Genomic DNA, 14,218 nt, shown 5'->3' with positions numbered 1-14,218 from the left:
GAGCTTATCGTTGCCTAGCCAAGATGAAGGGCTGGCATCTCTACTTTTTCCTCAATTGGGAAAAAGATACCAGTGTGTATGCAAGTGCCTGTGGGGGATGAGAAAGTGTCTCTGTGAGCAAGAAAATCTTCAGAATTGAACCTGAAATGCGGCACTGTGGGAATCATCTTGAATTGCAATAGGCTGAAAGGAGCACAGCGTGGTCTGCTCCCAGTCCTGCCAGCCCGGGACAGAAGTCTCCTGGTGAGAGTTGCTTACGCAGGCTTATTTCAAACAGAAGCAAAAAGATGACGACAGTTCAGCCCAATGAACAGACAAACCACTCACGCTTCCTAGAAACCGGGAAAAAAAGGAAATTAAAAAATCCTCTCTCCTTCACAATGAACAACAGTACTGATCCCAAACACCAGTTTTGTTTTTAAGGTGGTTTTGAGACCACCACCCCAAGGGGGCAAGCGCTTACAGCCCTCTGCACCTCCTGGACTCAGACCTTGCCCAGCCACGCCGGGGGCTGCTCCCTTGCACCCACCTGGGGCTTCACCCCGCAGGGCCCCGCTGCAGACCACCATCCCTATTTGGCAGTGCAAGGGACAACAGGTTTCTACACAACACTGAAGCAGCTAAAAGGGTCCGTGTTAACTGAAGCAGCAGTAGGAAAGCACTTTGGGCAGAAAAAAGGAAGCAGCTGGTGGTGCCAAGGCACCAGGTAATTTGAAATAAAGCTGGCAGGAGGGAGAGGAAGGATGCTGTGCCCACGCGCAGCCCGTGGCTGTGCTGGCTCCACTACCTGCAGCCTCTCTTAATCTCAGCTATTGCAGCTCTCAGTGGAAGCAGAGGTTGCTTCTCCTAACTTTAGCCCTTAAAAAAACCCCAATGCCAAAACCACCCTGGATTTCTTCTACAAAAAAAGGCCTCAGAGCAAGTAAACAGTTAAGCCATGTGGCCTGCACTAGGAATAAAGAAGGAAAAGCTGGGAAAATGGGCAGAGAAGGAGTGGCGGGAGAAGCAATGGCTTTGCTAGCTGGCTGAGTGATTTGCGGAGTTATCTTGGATGTGTCATTCATCCCCCCAAACTTAGTTTCCCACTGCAAGTTGGAGTGACAGCCCCTTCACTTGCAAGGCAGAAGAAGAAGGTATTGCTACGCGGTATGCCTCTGCTCTCTGCTGCCGGCCTAGCTACGCACACAAACATTTCATTTTGGGCGTGAGAATAAAATATAAATGCTGCTGCCACCACAGCAACCTACTTACCTATACAGCCATGGATATAGCTGCTCGTGGGTTAAACACCTGTCAGTGATTCTATCTAAACCCCCTTATTTTCAAGGGGGCTTATATATTTAACAGGAAGCAAGATTGCTACTCTTAATTAAAAGCGAGCATTGTAGGTGTTTCTAATTTAAGAGGGACATGAAGAAGATCAACAAACCTTCACTTCCTCTGGGTTTTAACCATGCTTCATTTTCAATTGCTTTTCTTCTATGGATTTTACACTTTTCTGCATATTTATATAAAATGGTGAAGAATGCAGGGGAATTTGATGCTGCGGGTGAACCCCGATGGCTTTTTGAAAGCCCTGATTGCTGCACAAGTGTGACTGTCAGAGCTGACACGTTTCTGTAGCTTTGCATAGTACTTCACAGGCAAAAAAAAGAAATGAACATAAATTCCCTGTTTCATGGGGATGTTAACCTTGAGCCTTACATCTAAATTATGCCAAAGACATATTTATAGGATTAAATTCTCCCGTCAGCTAAACCAGTATAAATCTGGCGTAACTCCATGATCTGAAGTTCCATTGCTAATTAACTAAAGTCCCTCCAAACCCAAGGAAATTAATACAACCAAACAATATTAAAAATAGAATGCATACTTCTCAGCTAATTCAAGGCTCAGTTCTGCACACTTCTTCTCACATGCTGCTCTAGGAATACCCCAAGCAAAGCCAAAAAAATTCAGTCCTGGATCAGGATCTTCTAATCTCTGCTCTCAATGCTGCAAATCCGTGCTTACTACTCTGCTACTTTTCTCTCCAAATATTACTGTAATGGAGTTTGTTTGTGTTTTTTAATTTAAAAAAATAAAATTTTTAATTAAAAAAACCCAAACCCACAAACAACAGCTTATCTGTCTTACGGGGTTTCTGCAGGAATCTGCTGTCTTTGGAGATACCAATGATCTTTTTGGTGACGTTTAGGCATCCCACCTATGAAACTGTATCCAGAAAAGTTATTTTGCCCTTTCATGCCTTGTTACTAGTTGAAACCTTTGTGCTTTAGTGGGAGCATCTGCAGTACCTAGTTATCTACAAAGCAAGGTAAGTAAGTGGCAGCTTTTCTTTACTGCTTTGGAAATTCATCTATTGTTATACTATTCTTTCAGCTGAAGACAACAGTAGCAAATATAAGGAAAAAAAAATTTTTAATTACAATAAGCATAAAAGGATCATTAACTTTCCAAACAAGTGTGTTTCCCCCCGGGTTCAGTCCTAAACTGTAAGGGCTTTTAGAGTGAACTAGCAAAGCCCCTGCATGCTATTAAGCACATGCGAGAGAGAGATGTGCTCAGGTGCCATGATAAATTACTACCACTAGGACTTAATCAGGAGTGTAAGCACCCTCTCGGGCTAGGCCAAAGCCCCTCGTTATACTGTGCTGTGACTATAATGGACTGATTATTAAAATCCTTCTATTGAGAGTGATCATTAGAGGAATATGATAAAGTATTTGATTAAGAGAAAGTCCAAGTAAGACATACTTTACTGACTCACTACCAGGTAGCAGCAAAGAGCAATTTTCAATACCTTGCATATGAACTTAAAAAATCAGATTTTTCCCGATTAATTTTGTTGTGTGGGATTATAAATCCTGCCTTGGCCTCCTCTCCTCCTTTTTAAAAATTTTTTTGGCTGGTCATTTAAAGCATCTATTTCTGTTCAGTTAGTCTAATTTTATTCTGTTTTATCTATTGTTTTATTGAGCCATTTCAATGTTCTGGTTCTATATAAGACTTTTCCCTTAGTCAGGAACTGCAGTCTGTAATAATAGCAATCAAGGCAGTTCATTCTGACAAACGTATGTCAGAAAAAGACTGCTGTGACTTTGAAATATTGAAAGTGACTGCTAACATAATGTGTGAAGCAGAATAAATGCATACAAATGGAAGTTTTAGCTGAGCAGTCAAAGTATGAACTAAATACAGTGTCAGAGCTCTGCACTGAAAGCTCTGCATGCAGGTGGTTACAACGGCAAACTACTAAATGTACTTTGCAAAAGTGTTTTATGAATAAAGTGGCAAGCACAGTTTTTCCACGGCCATATCATCCTTTCTTTCTGCTTGCACTTAGTCATAAAGCAGAGTGAAGCCATGTTTAAGTACAAAACCTGGGTCTGGAAAGCCACTTGATTTTTATAAAAGCTATCAGAGCTATGACGACTGGGATCAGGGCCCTGCTTTATCTTGGGCTAACCTAACCAGATGAGCACTAAAGCGGCAAACAAAACACATTGTGCAAATGAGAGTCCCAAACATATCCAACTGATTCATGTCAGCAAATGCTTCTATCTGTTTTGACCCCTCAGAAAACTACAGAGCCAAGGTGAGCTTTTTTGGGAGCCTGTTCTGAACCGGGCCAATGCTAGGGACTAGGTCTGTGAAATATTTCAAGGGAAATTTGGATCCAACTGACACAGCCGAGTCAAGCACATCTGCTGCCTGTGCCTGGGTTTTGACATGCTGCAACCTCGTGCCAGGACAAGCCGCAGCAGCGCTACTTCTCTGCCTGGCTTGGGCAGAGGCTCTGTAACGCCTGCAGCAGCAGGACAGCTGGATGCACACTCCAGGTGTCTACGTGCCTGCTTCCCATGACTCAGACCTTCAGGGGCTGCTCTGCGGTGCGGCCCAGCCAGGCTATGTGGTAACGGAAGCACACAGCACAGAAGTTTTCCAAAGCCACTTACTGTTTACACCATGCCAGACAAAAATCTTGACACAAGCCTCTCTGCAGCTTACTGCCTTGGTTTCCTTGCCACCACCAAGTTTTCTTTGGGATTTGGACAGAGGTCCTTAAGACCTTGTGATATGTCATCCCCAGAGCATTTTTTCCTCAAGGCTACTGAGGTCCCATACATTCAGAGAGTAAAGGCTTCCCCACCCCATCTTCACCTTTCAACTAATCCAATCTTCTCTAATTACCATGCTCCGACATACTGGTGACCCTGCTGGAGATACTGTCCGACTCCTCCTCCCAGTTTCCACCTGATTGCTCCAGGGAGCAACCTACCCCATGGGCTTGCTCTGAGACACAGCAGAAAGCTTCTCTGGGTAGTTTCCTTAGATTTCTCACTTTGCTCATCTCCTCCCTGCACGGAGCTGAGCAATAAGGAAGGCTCCATTTATTCACCCCCCCATAATCATTCACCAGCACCTAGCTCCTCCCTCTCCTCGGTGCCTCTCCTCTCACTCCCTCTGTCCCTGCAACTAGCTTTCTTCTTCCTCACATCCTGTTTCAGCGAGGGAAGACACCTCTGCTACAAACCATGCTACCACTGTTCCTTGGCTCTATGTTCTGGAGACTTTCCACGCACTCTTTTTTCCTTTCCCTACCTCTGAACTTGACTGAAGTAATCAAGCAAGGCTAGCACCTTCCTTCGCCTACCAACGATTCAAGGATGGGTAACAAATAGCAGACAGGTGTTTTATGGCAGGGGAAAACCCTGATGCAGCAGTTCCATGGATGGAAGCCAAATTTTTAGCTCAGGTGTGGATAAATCCCTGCAGTTGTCATACCATCAAGTTCACTATTTACCAGAGCATATTTCAGCTTTGAAAACAAGCTTTATTTTCAGGCAAAAGCCTTTCATTTTTATCTGGAAAACAGGACCAGCTGAAGAATAGCTTTATGTTCCAGCTAAAGGTTAATTACCTTTTAAGCCAACAAAATGGGTTAGGAAAGATCTATTATTCTCTCCTATTTTGCTACTCTTGCTAATTTTAACTGAAATAGGTTGACCAGCGTTTTGAGCAACTTAGGTCAAGAGGCAGGAACCTTTGGCAGGTAGCGCTGGTATGGAGTAGGCGAGCTAAACCCTTATTTGTGGTGATTACGGTTCTGTCATCAAGACAGCTGCATGGTGGGATCCTTCCTATTTGCAGGGAAAGCTTTGCACTCACTTTCCACCCCACTTCAAAGGCAATGCTGCTGTCCAACTGAGTCGGAGTGAGTAGTTAAACTCGCTCCTCTCAAGACTGATGCACATGAACATAAGAGAAAGTAGCCAGAAATCAAAAAATGTACTACAGGAAAGTGCATTAACTGTAAACCTAATCTCTTCTTTAGGAATTCATAAAAAGGCAAGTTCTTGGAGGGAAGCCACTTGCTGAGACTTCTTTTAGCTTTACTGTCATCAGATTTATAACCAAGCAGTTTCAAATTCTGCAGCCATGCACTTACTCGCTCTATAAAACTTTAAAACACATGAACAACTCAGCTTACAAGAAACGTTGCTTCCATATAGTTGGATGAGCAACACTGCTTCCACTGACTGTACTGCACACACGTCACTGGGTAATACCTGGTCATTTTAGACGCCAAGTCTGAGGTGCCTAAGGCTAGAGAAGTGGATAGAAAGTAGTGAGAAATAGCTTGCAAAGCGATATCTATTGGCAATTTAACACATTACAGTTAGACTGTTATCTTTGGGGTGGTTCATGGGTAATGATGTGGAATTAATATGCATAAACAGCTTACCTGGCTTGCCTTTCTGAAACTTTAAATGCAGTGCCCTTTCTGAAAGTGAACACCGACTAGGAAAAAGAGAAGGCATGAAGCTGTCTTTTTCATGGTACCTCTTTTCCAACGCACAGCAACTCCTTCAGCACAGCACTGTTTGGATGCAGAGGTGCCTTTCCATGATGAAGCTGGCAGGCAGCGCTCTGATTCTCATAGCTCTATGCTGTATGAAGGCAAGAAGATCTAATGCCCTTCCCTTACGATTTTCTTTCTCATGCTTCATCTCAGTGCTGCTGCTTCAGGATCCTTTAACCTATCTCATCAATTAATATTATGGTATATTTAAAAAGCCCACTAATCTGTTTGTTGCCTTTATATGTTTTCATTAATTAATTTTCCATTATGTGCATGTTATAAACTTCAGACCTGCTGCAGAATCTTTTAACCCACCCCATCAGTTAATATTATAGCATATTAAAAAGTTGCTAAAGTCTGTGTTTCTGTAGGCGTCTCCACCTCTTTCAACTTCTAATCATGACTCTATTGTGAGACCTGCAAGCACCAGATACACACCATCAGCAATCAATAAAACCATGTTTCCTGCTCTCACAACGCAATGTGTGGGAGCCACAGCTTCTCTGCAGTCCTACAGCCAGCAGCCCCTGCTAGCAAGTGAGATGTGAATGGATAATAAAGCCAGGAAACACTTCTGGACAGTGCAGGAATCTTCAAAACCTGCAGCTCTGCATTAAGGAGTTAGTGGAGTAGGATGCAAAAGGACAACGTCAGATCATCTGGTCCTTGGGGAAAGCTATTAGCAATGTGCTCATACAGGATTACAGAAAACCGTAAGCTTGATTAGATTGTTGCGGGCTTGGTAGAAAAAAGAAGAGAGTATAGTCGTGGGACAAAAGCTTTCTGCTAGGGCTTTATATGAAGTAACGGATGCCATATTTTTAAATCAGAATGAAGCTACATGTTTTCTTATAATCCATTTGAGGTTACAGGTCTTCAGCCTGGATTCGGTGGCCTGGGAGTGAGCTGTGCAGAATGCAACCACCCTGCGGCTCCGCCGGAGCAGGCGGCTGGCTATCTGAGCAACACTTCCATAAGGTGAGTTTCCCAGCATGAAGGTTACTTGCAGTTTATCTTGCAGGACTTGGGTCAGGAAAAAGGAAGGTGGACATGTTTTGAGACCTAGGGCCTGATGCAATTCCCAGTTTCACCCCTACGAGTCTAACGTAGACAGCAAAAAATAAGGATAGACTATTATTTTGGATGGTTGAGAAATATTACATTGGTGTGTTACTATAGGGTTTTTTATTTAGTATCCTGGTTATCTGAGAAACCATCTTGTCATGTGCTACTCTGAAGTTAAGGCTTTTGTTAACAGTGACTATATCTGAATCAATTAAGACTGGATTCTCAGGTCAGATTGCTCAGAAATCTGGAATTAATTTTGATTTTTTTTTTCCTCTCACTAATGTAATTTCAGTTATATGAACTTGTGACATGATCTAAGGGCAGGCTCTAAGAATTAAAGTTGTCTATTTAAATTCAAGAGTTTGCTGCAAGTCCAATAGGGGGGGGGTGAGGCCGGATTTTACTAGTTTCTTTGCTATATTTTTCAGAATGTTATATAGAGAGCTCAGAATAGTATTTCAATTCTAAGCAAATAAGCAAAGCAAAGCTGAGCTCTTACTAAGATATCCACTGTTCTGCAGATGATCACTGTATTTAATAATGAAAAATCCAGTTAGATCATTATGGTCAGTCCTCTGCAAGGGTTAGGATGTAATCCAAAACTCTTATTTTCCCCATAGCTGGTAAAAGATAAATCAGAGAGTAAGGGACACTCTCTTGGGTTTTCATTAAAAAAAAAAAAAAAAAAATGCAGAGGGGAGGATCTCCTCAAAGGGGTACATAGACCCAAGGACTCAGAAAAAAAAATCAAGGTAGTTAGGAAGGAAGTAATTTTCCTTGTGCTGAAGTCTTTGGACATCAGTGACCTCCAAGACACAAAATGAAAATCTAAGGAGAGAGAATTAATAGCGAGGAGACAGGAAGAACACATATTTATGACTCAGGGCAGGAACTTTCTAAAACTCAGGGTTTTGCTGATGAGAAAAGAAGAACAAGAGAAAATCCATACCATTTATTTAAAGCATATCCCTAATGATTTGCTAAGGGGGAGTCTGAAACGCTACACTGTGGCTCTCTGCTTTGCCTCCAAAATTTTGGACATCTGAAAGGGCAATGCTTGCTGCTAGTGAGGTGTCTTTAGGCTTCCCATGGAGAAATCATTCTAAGACTCATTTCTTTTCTCCCCCAGGACAGAAAGAAGTGACTGGCTTCTCTAGCTGCAACACAAATTCTTTGCGACCTTTTGTGATCTATGCCAAATTCAATCTGACGTTTCTGCAGAAGCTATATGGTAGTTGTACCTTCCATATATTATCCCATTGCGTACCCCACCCCTCACAGATGACCACTGGGAGGTATGCAACTGCTGCTTCTTCTTTTGGTACACAGACAACTTTAAGTGTCCGTAAGCTTGTGGACGGCCGGGGTGAGTGCCGTTCGGGGAAACACAGTTGATGAACAACAAGCAAGAGTCCCACACTGTGGGCTCTGAGGGCAATCTTGCCTTTTTTTTCTATTGTCACTGTTTCCTTTTATTTAAAAGTGAAGTCTTTGGGGCAGAACGCACATGGATGCTCTTGGGATATGAGGAATGCAAAACAACTACGGCACCAGTGGTGCTGGGTGTTGACAGCTTCTAGTTACTTAAGTGAAAAGCCAGCCGCTGGCCTCTGATGAGTATGAAATTAGCATTTCCTCTCCCTCTGCCTCTAATGCGCTGTGTGGCCAGGACTGTAGAGCAGAAGAAGAGAGTCAGGCAGCAGAGGAAGCGGAGACGTGAGCGGGGATGTGAGCGCTTTGCTCCCACCCCCTCCTTGACCCCCACCAAAAGCCAGCCACCAGCGCAGTGCCTGAGCCATTGCTGCTGCACTGTAGGAAGCACAGACATCCTATGAAATACTCTGAAAAGAGTTTGCAATTATATTTATACCTCCCAGGGATGCAATGGAAGTTTTAAAGTTTAGGGCTGAAAAGACTTCTTAACAGGTGTCAAATTTAGTGTCAGCACACAGTTCCTCATGAACCAAATGGCACATCCTCTTCAAACTCTCCTAGGAAATTTGGCAGTTCCTATTATTAAAGCCCCTGTCACTAACTTGAAAGAAAAATATATATATAGAGAGAGAAAACAGACACTCTGCCTGGAGGCTGCTGGTGCTCAGAAGGTTAAGTCTTAGTGGCAAAGAAAAGGGGAGAGCAATCTACCTGAGCACATCAACTGGCTGCCTAATGGCATGGCCAGACGTGTTTGTTAAGATCTGCAACATGTGAATGAAGTCATCAGGATGCTACGACAGGTCCATCATTCAAATGTTACCCAGATTATTTTCTATATTATTTGTGCTACAGCCACACACCTATTTTCAGGATGGACTTGAAGCACCTGTTTTCAGAGAGAGCATTAGGCACAGAGTGGTCACAGGCACTACGAGGGACCCCAGCTGGCCACTTTGCCATCCCAATACAGCAAAAAGCCAATCTCATTCTGCAGTCAGACCACTCACTGCTGCTCATGTCTTTGTTTTGGCCTAGAAGAGATTTTCTGCATGCGAAAAAGAAAGGTCTCAAAGACCGGTTTCTTTACAGTGCTTTCAGTTGGTTACCCTTCTCCTTTGCTAAACCGTGCCTGCACAAAATGCTTTTTTGAAGGCATATTGATATTGCGCTCTGAACGGTATAACTTTTCTCATCAAAAACATTTTGTTCATCCCCAGAATGTTAGATTTCCTTGAGTCTGGAAAGAATAATCCTGAACAGGGTTTCATCTTCTGTGGTGTGGCTGGAATTAATTTTTTAAAAGCCCAGCAAATGTGCATGGAGTTTCTAAGTGATGTGCATTTTGCCACACTCCCCACTAATATTTCACTATGCCCAAACTTGCATTTGTAAGAATAATTCTGATTTTAAACTGCATCGGTTCAAATATGCGGGAGCACTCACTCTACTGTTTAAAGGGTATAGGCATCACTTTACATCTGTAGAATTAACAAACATAATATGAACCAATGCAAGCAAGTGTACCTCAATGGCAGCACATGCATTCCCGTATCATACTTGCTTAATTGCATCAATTTAAAATCAAGTATATATTGAACCTTTTGTGTTAATTTAGCTGTAGCCTAATATCAGCATTTTCATTTTCTGGTTCCTTGGTAAGTGGAGGCTCATTCCATACTGGTAGGACTGCATCCCATGCAAATACACGGGCACTAGCTGGTAGCAGCAGTTTGAGGCTGGGAGCAGGGCGGCTGTCAGCACTGGCTCCGCACCATGCTCGGGGCACTGCAGCTTGTGTGCTGCTTCAGTGCGGTGGGTACCAGATAACCAGGTGGTCATCAGCTGCGGTCCCACATCCCAAACGCAGGTACGTGGCCACTGGGACCATCACCACGGCTTTGGTTCTCGTAACGTTCTCGGTTGTTTCAAGCTTCTTTTCAGCACCTCACAAACTGCCGGTGGTATAAAGGGACATGCCATCACAATCAGTTACGGGAGGAAATGACATGAGGGAATTTAATTTTGCAAGGCCCTGGGTGTGTTTTGATGGCACCTCAGCATTTCAAACTGATTGCAGGTTTAATGCCTTTCTTAAGTAGCCTAACTGATGGGTAAACTCCCATAGAGACTGGAATACTTCACAGAGCAGGGGAATATTGTTGCAGTCCCCAAAGGCCACAGTATTTTGCGTGTGTTAATCCCCTGGAGAACAACACAGCAGACTTCCCAAACATAGACTGTTTCTGGAAATCCCAAATGCCTAAACTTTACCACAGCGTTATCTTGACTGCGACTCATGCCCCACAGCATTGGAGAGAAGGGGTGGGTGTTTACACCTCTCTATCTCTTTTCCTGTTTCTCTGGGAATTGCCTGAATGTTCAGAAAAGGTAATGAAAAGCCTTAAACTCGTGCCCGTGCTTCCTGCACTGAGACCAAAATCTCCTGTAAGCTTGCCAGACCTTTTACAGCTGCACCTTAGGGATTTAACACTGTGCAGCTTATGAGTTTATATGAAATTTCATAAAAGAGAAGCCCTGTATTTTCACATAAATATATTTATTTTGGGAAAGATCAAGAAATGCCAATATATTTCAAACCAGTTCCCTACTGCATTAAAGAATGTGAAATATTCATGTGAACATTTGCTAATCCTATACAGTGAAATCTATTTCCCTCTCTATTTAGCATGCAGGCTGCAGCATCTGAAGGTTGTTCAGCCTTTTCATTAGGAAGAAAAGTAAGGATGACTTGTGAAAATCACATGGAAGTAATCATAAAGAATAGTACTGAAGGGTTTTTAGAACAAAACCTTGTAAGCTACCTTGTAAGCATGCTTTCTCTTTCATGTGTTTGTTTCTTATATGGTATTTCACAGCTTCAAACTGTAAATTTGTATTTATGAACATAATTAGAAGTGCAATATAATATGCTTTCATAATACAGAAATAAAAATTTAAGGGGCAGCACACACATTTTCAGAATATATATATCTCAGGCTCTCTAAAGTCTCCAGTAGGTATCATCACTCCAAGCAAATTCCAATTTCTCTGTTCAACCATTACTCTTGATAATGTAATGAGTTACTTTCTCATCAGTGCTAAGTTTTGCGTATCCATCCAGACCCTCCTGTGGCACAATATCTCACAAAGAATCCACCTGAACTCTGATAACCATAGCAGGAAATGGAAAATAAGGAAATATGAGTACCTATGATCCCTGATTCCACCAGGGAAAAACATCTGACCTTGGGAATTCATTTAAGTCTCCTTATGCTATGGATTCCCTAAGCATTAAATGGAAATGGCATTTACTTTCCACGGAGAGACGCTAATATTTAAATATTGCTTCAAAGATCCTCAGATAAAAAGAGCTATATATGTGCAAATTTTTATGCTTCCTTCTGCTTTCCTACAGCTTCAATATATAATAATACACCAAAATGCTGAAATTTTGTTACGAAATAAAATTGTACTTGGAAATGTCAAGCCTGCACAGATCAATGATCCAGAAGTCGCTAAAGGCGACTATCAGAAGAGGATGTAACCTAGCCTCTCCAGGTACTGAATACTGTGGTGAAGAAGATAATCGCTTACCAGAATCAGCCGTGACCATTTCTGCCATGTACCGAGAACTGTAACAAGTATATAAATGATGTCAGAAGCAGTCCCTAAGGGGCGGTTTGGATACTTCCACCTTGACTTGGAGAGCGGTGGCGGCAGAGGTAAAGAATGCTCATCTGTGCGGGCATGAGCCATGCCATGCCACTTGGCAGGTTTCACTGTATTTAGTAATAAAGACACAGACTATGAAACTCCCCTATGTCTTCAAATTTTTGTACCCAAGCTTACATGGGTGATGCTCTGAAGAGGATGACTTAACACCTTGACTAGCATCTGAGATCTTTAACAGCTGGAAGCATTTCTTGGAAAGATTACAGGAAGAAATGTTACTCCTTTGTTTTGCGTGGAGACCCTGAACATTACAGAGCCAGAGACTTTTAGCAGAGCCAGCCTAGTCATGGCTGGAACATTAAAGTATTCAGTAAATAATTGCTTATATTGCTAATCGTAATATATAAACCATATATATGTTTCATTGAAATTAAATTTTTCGTTGATCCTGTGAACTTTTGTATTATGTTACTGCTATGTCAGCACAAAATTCAGCCAAATCACTCCCAACATAGAACAGATTCGAAGAATTCAAGCCTTCTCTGTTCATGCAGTATGTGTGAGCAGACAGTGATTCCTCTGAATTTGCATATTGTTACTTATTGACTACTTTTTCCCCCCACCTCATTCTATGGACTGAAGGCAAAGGCAATAGCCTGAATGAAACATATTTGTATGACATAATGGTTCACGTTCATTATGGCAACCACACAAAAGAAATTCCATCACAGCAACTGTAAAATTTTGTTACATGCATCTAACACAAACCATTAGAAATTGGGTTGAGAGAATAGGTTCAGAATGAAAAAGGATCATGAGATTAGCCCACATCTTCTCCTAAAAGCCAGACCGCAGATATTACGCTTTTTAAATGTTTGGTTGTTTTTTCCATTTCACACACATCCTGATTTAGGAATCAATACTAGAGTGAAGCACAAATACTGCAAAGGCACAATACATACAATTAATTTAGTATTTCCGATCCTAGTAGAAACACAGTACCAGAAGCATCTCTAGAGATCTCACTTTTGTAGCCCAAGAGATCGATTAGTATTGGGATAAGCATCTAAGCTTTTGGGTACTAATAGGGGTCTTTTCACTGAAACATCAAATCTTCTTGTTCATCCCCTTCAGTTTTGCCATCAGTGCCCAAGTTTACTTTTTTCTCTTTAAGAAAAGGCTTCTGTAACAGGAAGGGTTGACTTATGCTGTCCCTCTATAACGAATGAATCAACTCTTTCCTCGTTTTCCTGCTAATGAAGTTCAGCCTATCTCATTAATGTTTTCCAAAAGAAACAAGAACAATTCGAATAAGAGCAACACGAAGTATTTTTAATGCAGTTTCTAGAAAAGTAAATAATCCTGTCTCCGGGGAAATGAATGTCTATGTAAGAAATTAAGTGGATTGCAAGCACAAGGTGTTTTCCCTTCACAGAAAATTAAATTAAAAGAAGGGTCCCGAGCTGAGAGACACCTTCCCTTAGGACCTGCTCCTCCATCTCCAAACCCTTACCTTTGTGAGAAAACGTCTCGGTAGGGGCTGCCGTGCTGCAGTGCAATCCCATACCCTCTGTCCGCAACAGTGTTCCCGACCGTGTAAAAAGAGCAGTCTGCGTCGTTGATGGCCACATACTCCAGTACTGCTGCATCCCATACAAAGGCATAGTTCCCATATTTCACCTGTGGTAAACAGAGGAAAAGCTCAGACTACGGACTGTCAAGTCCAAAAGGAGGTCAGTGCACCTAAAGATGTGGCAGTTTCAACACAGTCTGTTCATTAAAGAAAGTGAAGTTTGGGTGCCCAACAGCTGTCCGCACAAAAAGTGCACTGTGACTGGTGCCATGCGGTGCGTTGGCTGAGCACCTCAGCAGAAATGGAAGAAACGTGATCGGAGAAGAACGTGCTGTCAGTGAAACAGTGCCATGCAGGAAACCTGTACTGTCCCTCTTCAAGGAACAAAGGAAACATCAGGTTCCCTCCATCAATGCTAAATTCCACCCCAAATCCCTCACTAAGTTTTTTCTCTGAGCCATAAAAACAACTATTTAGAGGGAAGGTGGGTATTCACACTGGGAGAAGCATGGGAGGGTAGGCATGGCTATCCAGATGGAAGACCACTGTTCAAGATGGTCCACATTTCAGTCATGCTTCAGGTTGTCGTAGATGTCATGAAC

At 42.5% G+C, this 14,218-nt stretch overlaps 1 protein-coding gene across 1 annotated transcript in view; it reads right to left on the bottom strand.

The window, feature by feature from the left end:
• Positions 1 to 14,218, bottom strand: part of GRID2 (glutamate ionotropic receptor delta type subunit 2) — a 766,470-nt gene that overhangs the window by 61,599 nt on the left and 690,653 nt on the right. The window contains 1 exon segment of the mRNA XM_009273536.1: positions 13,557 to 13,723. Within this exon segment, the coding sequence (XP_009271811.1) occupies positions 13,557 to 13,723 (167 nt within the window).

The sequence above is a fragment of the Aptenodytes forsteri genome, unplaced genomic scaffold (assembly GCF_000699145.1).
Source record: "Aptenodytes forsteri isolate BGI_AS27 unplaced genomic scaffold, ASM69914v1 Scaffold93, whole genome shotgun sequence".
Lineage (NCBI taxonomy): Eukaryota > Metazoa > Chordata > Aves > Sphenisciformes > Spheniscidae > Aptenodytes > Aptenodytes forsteri.
This window is presented reverse-complemented; position numbering and strand designations above follow the sequence as displayed.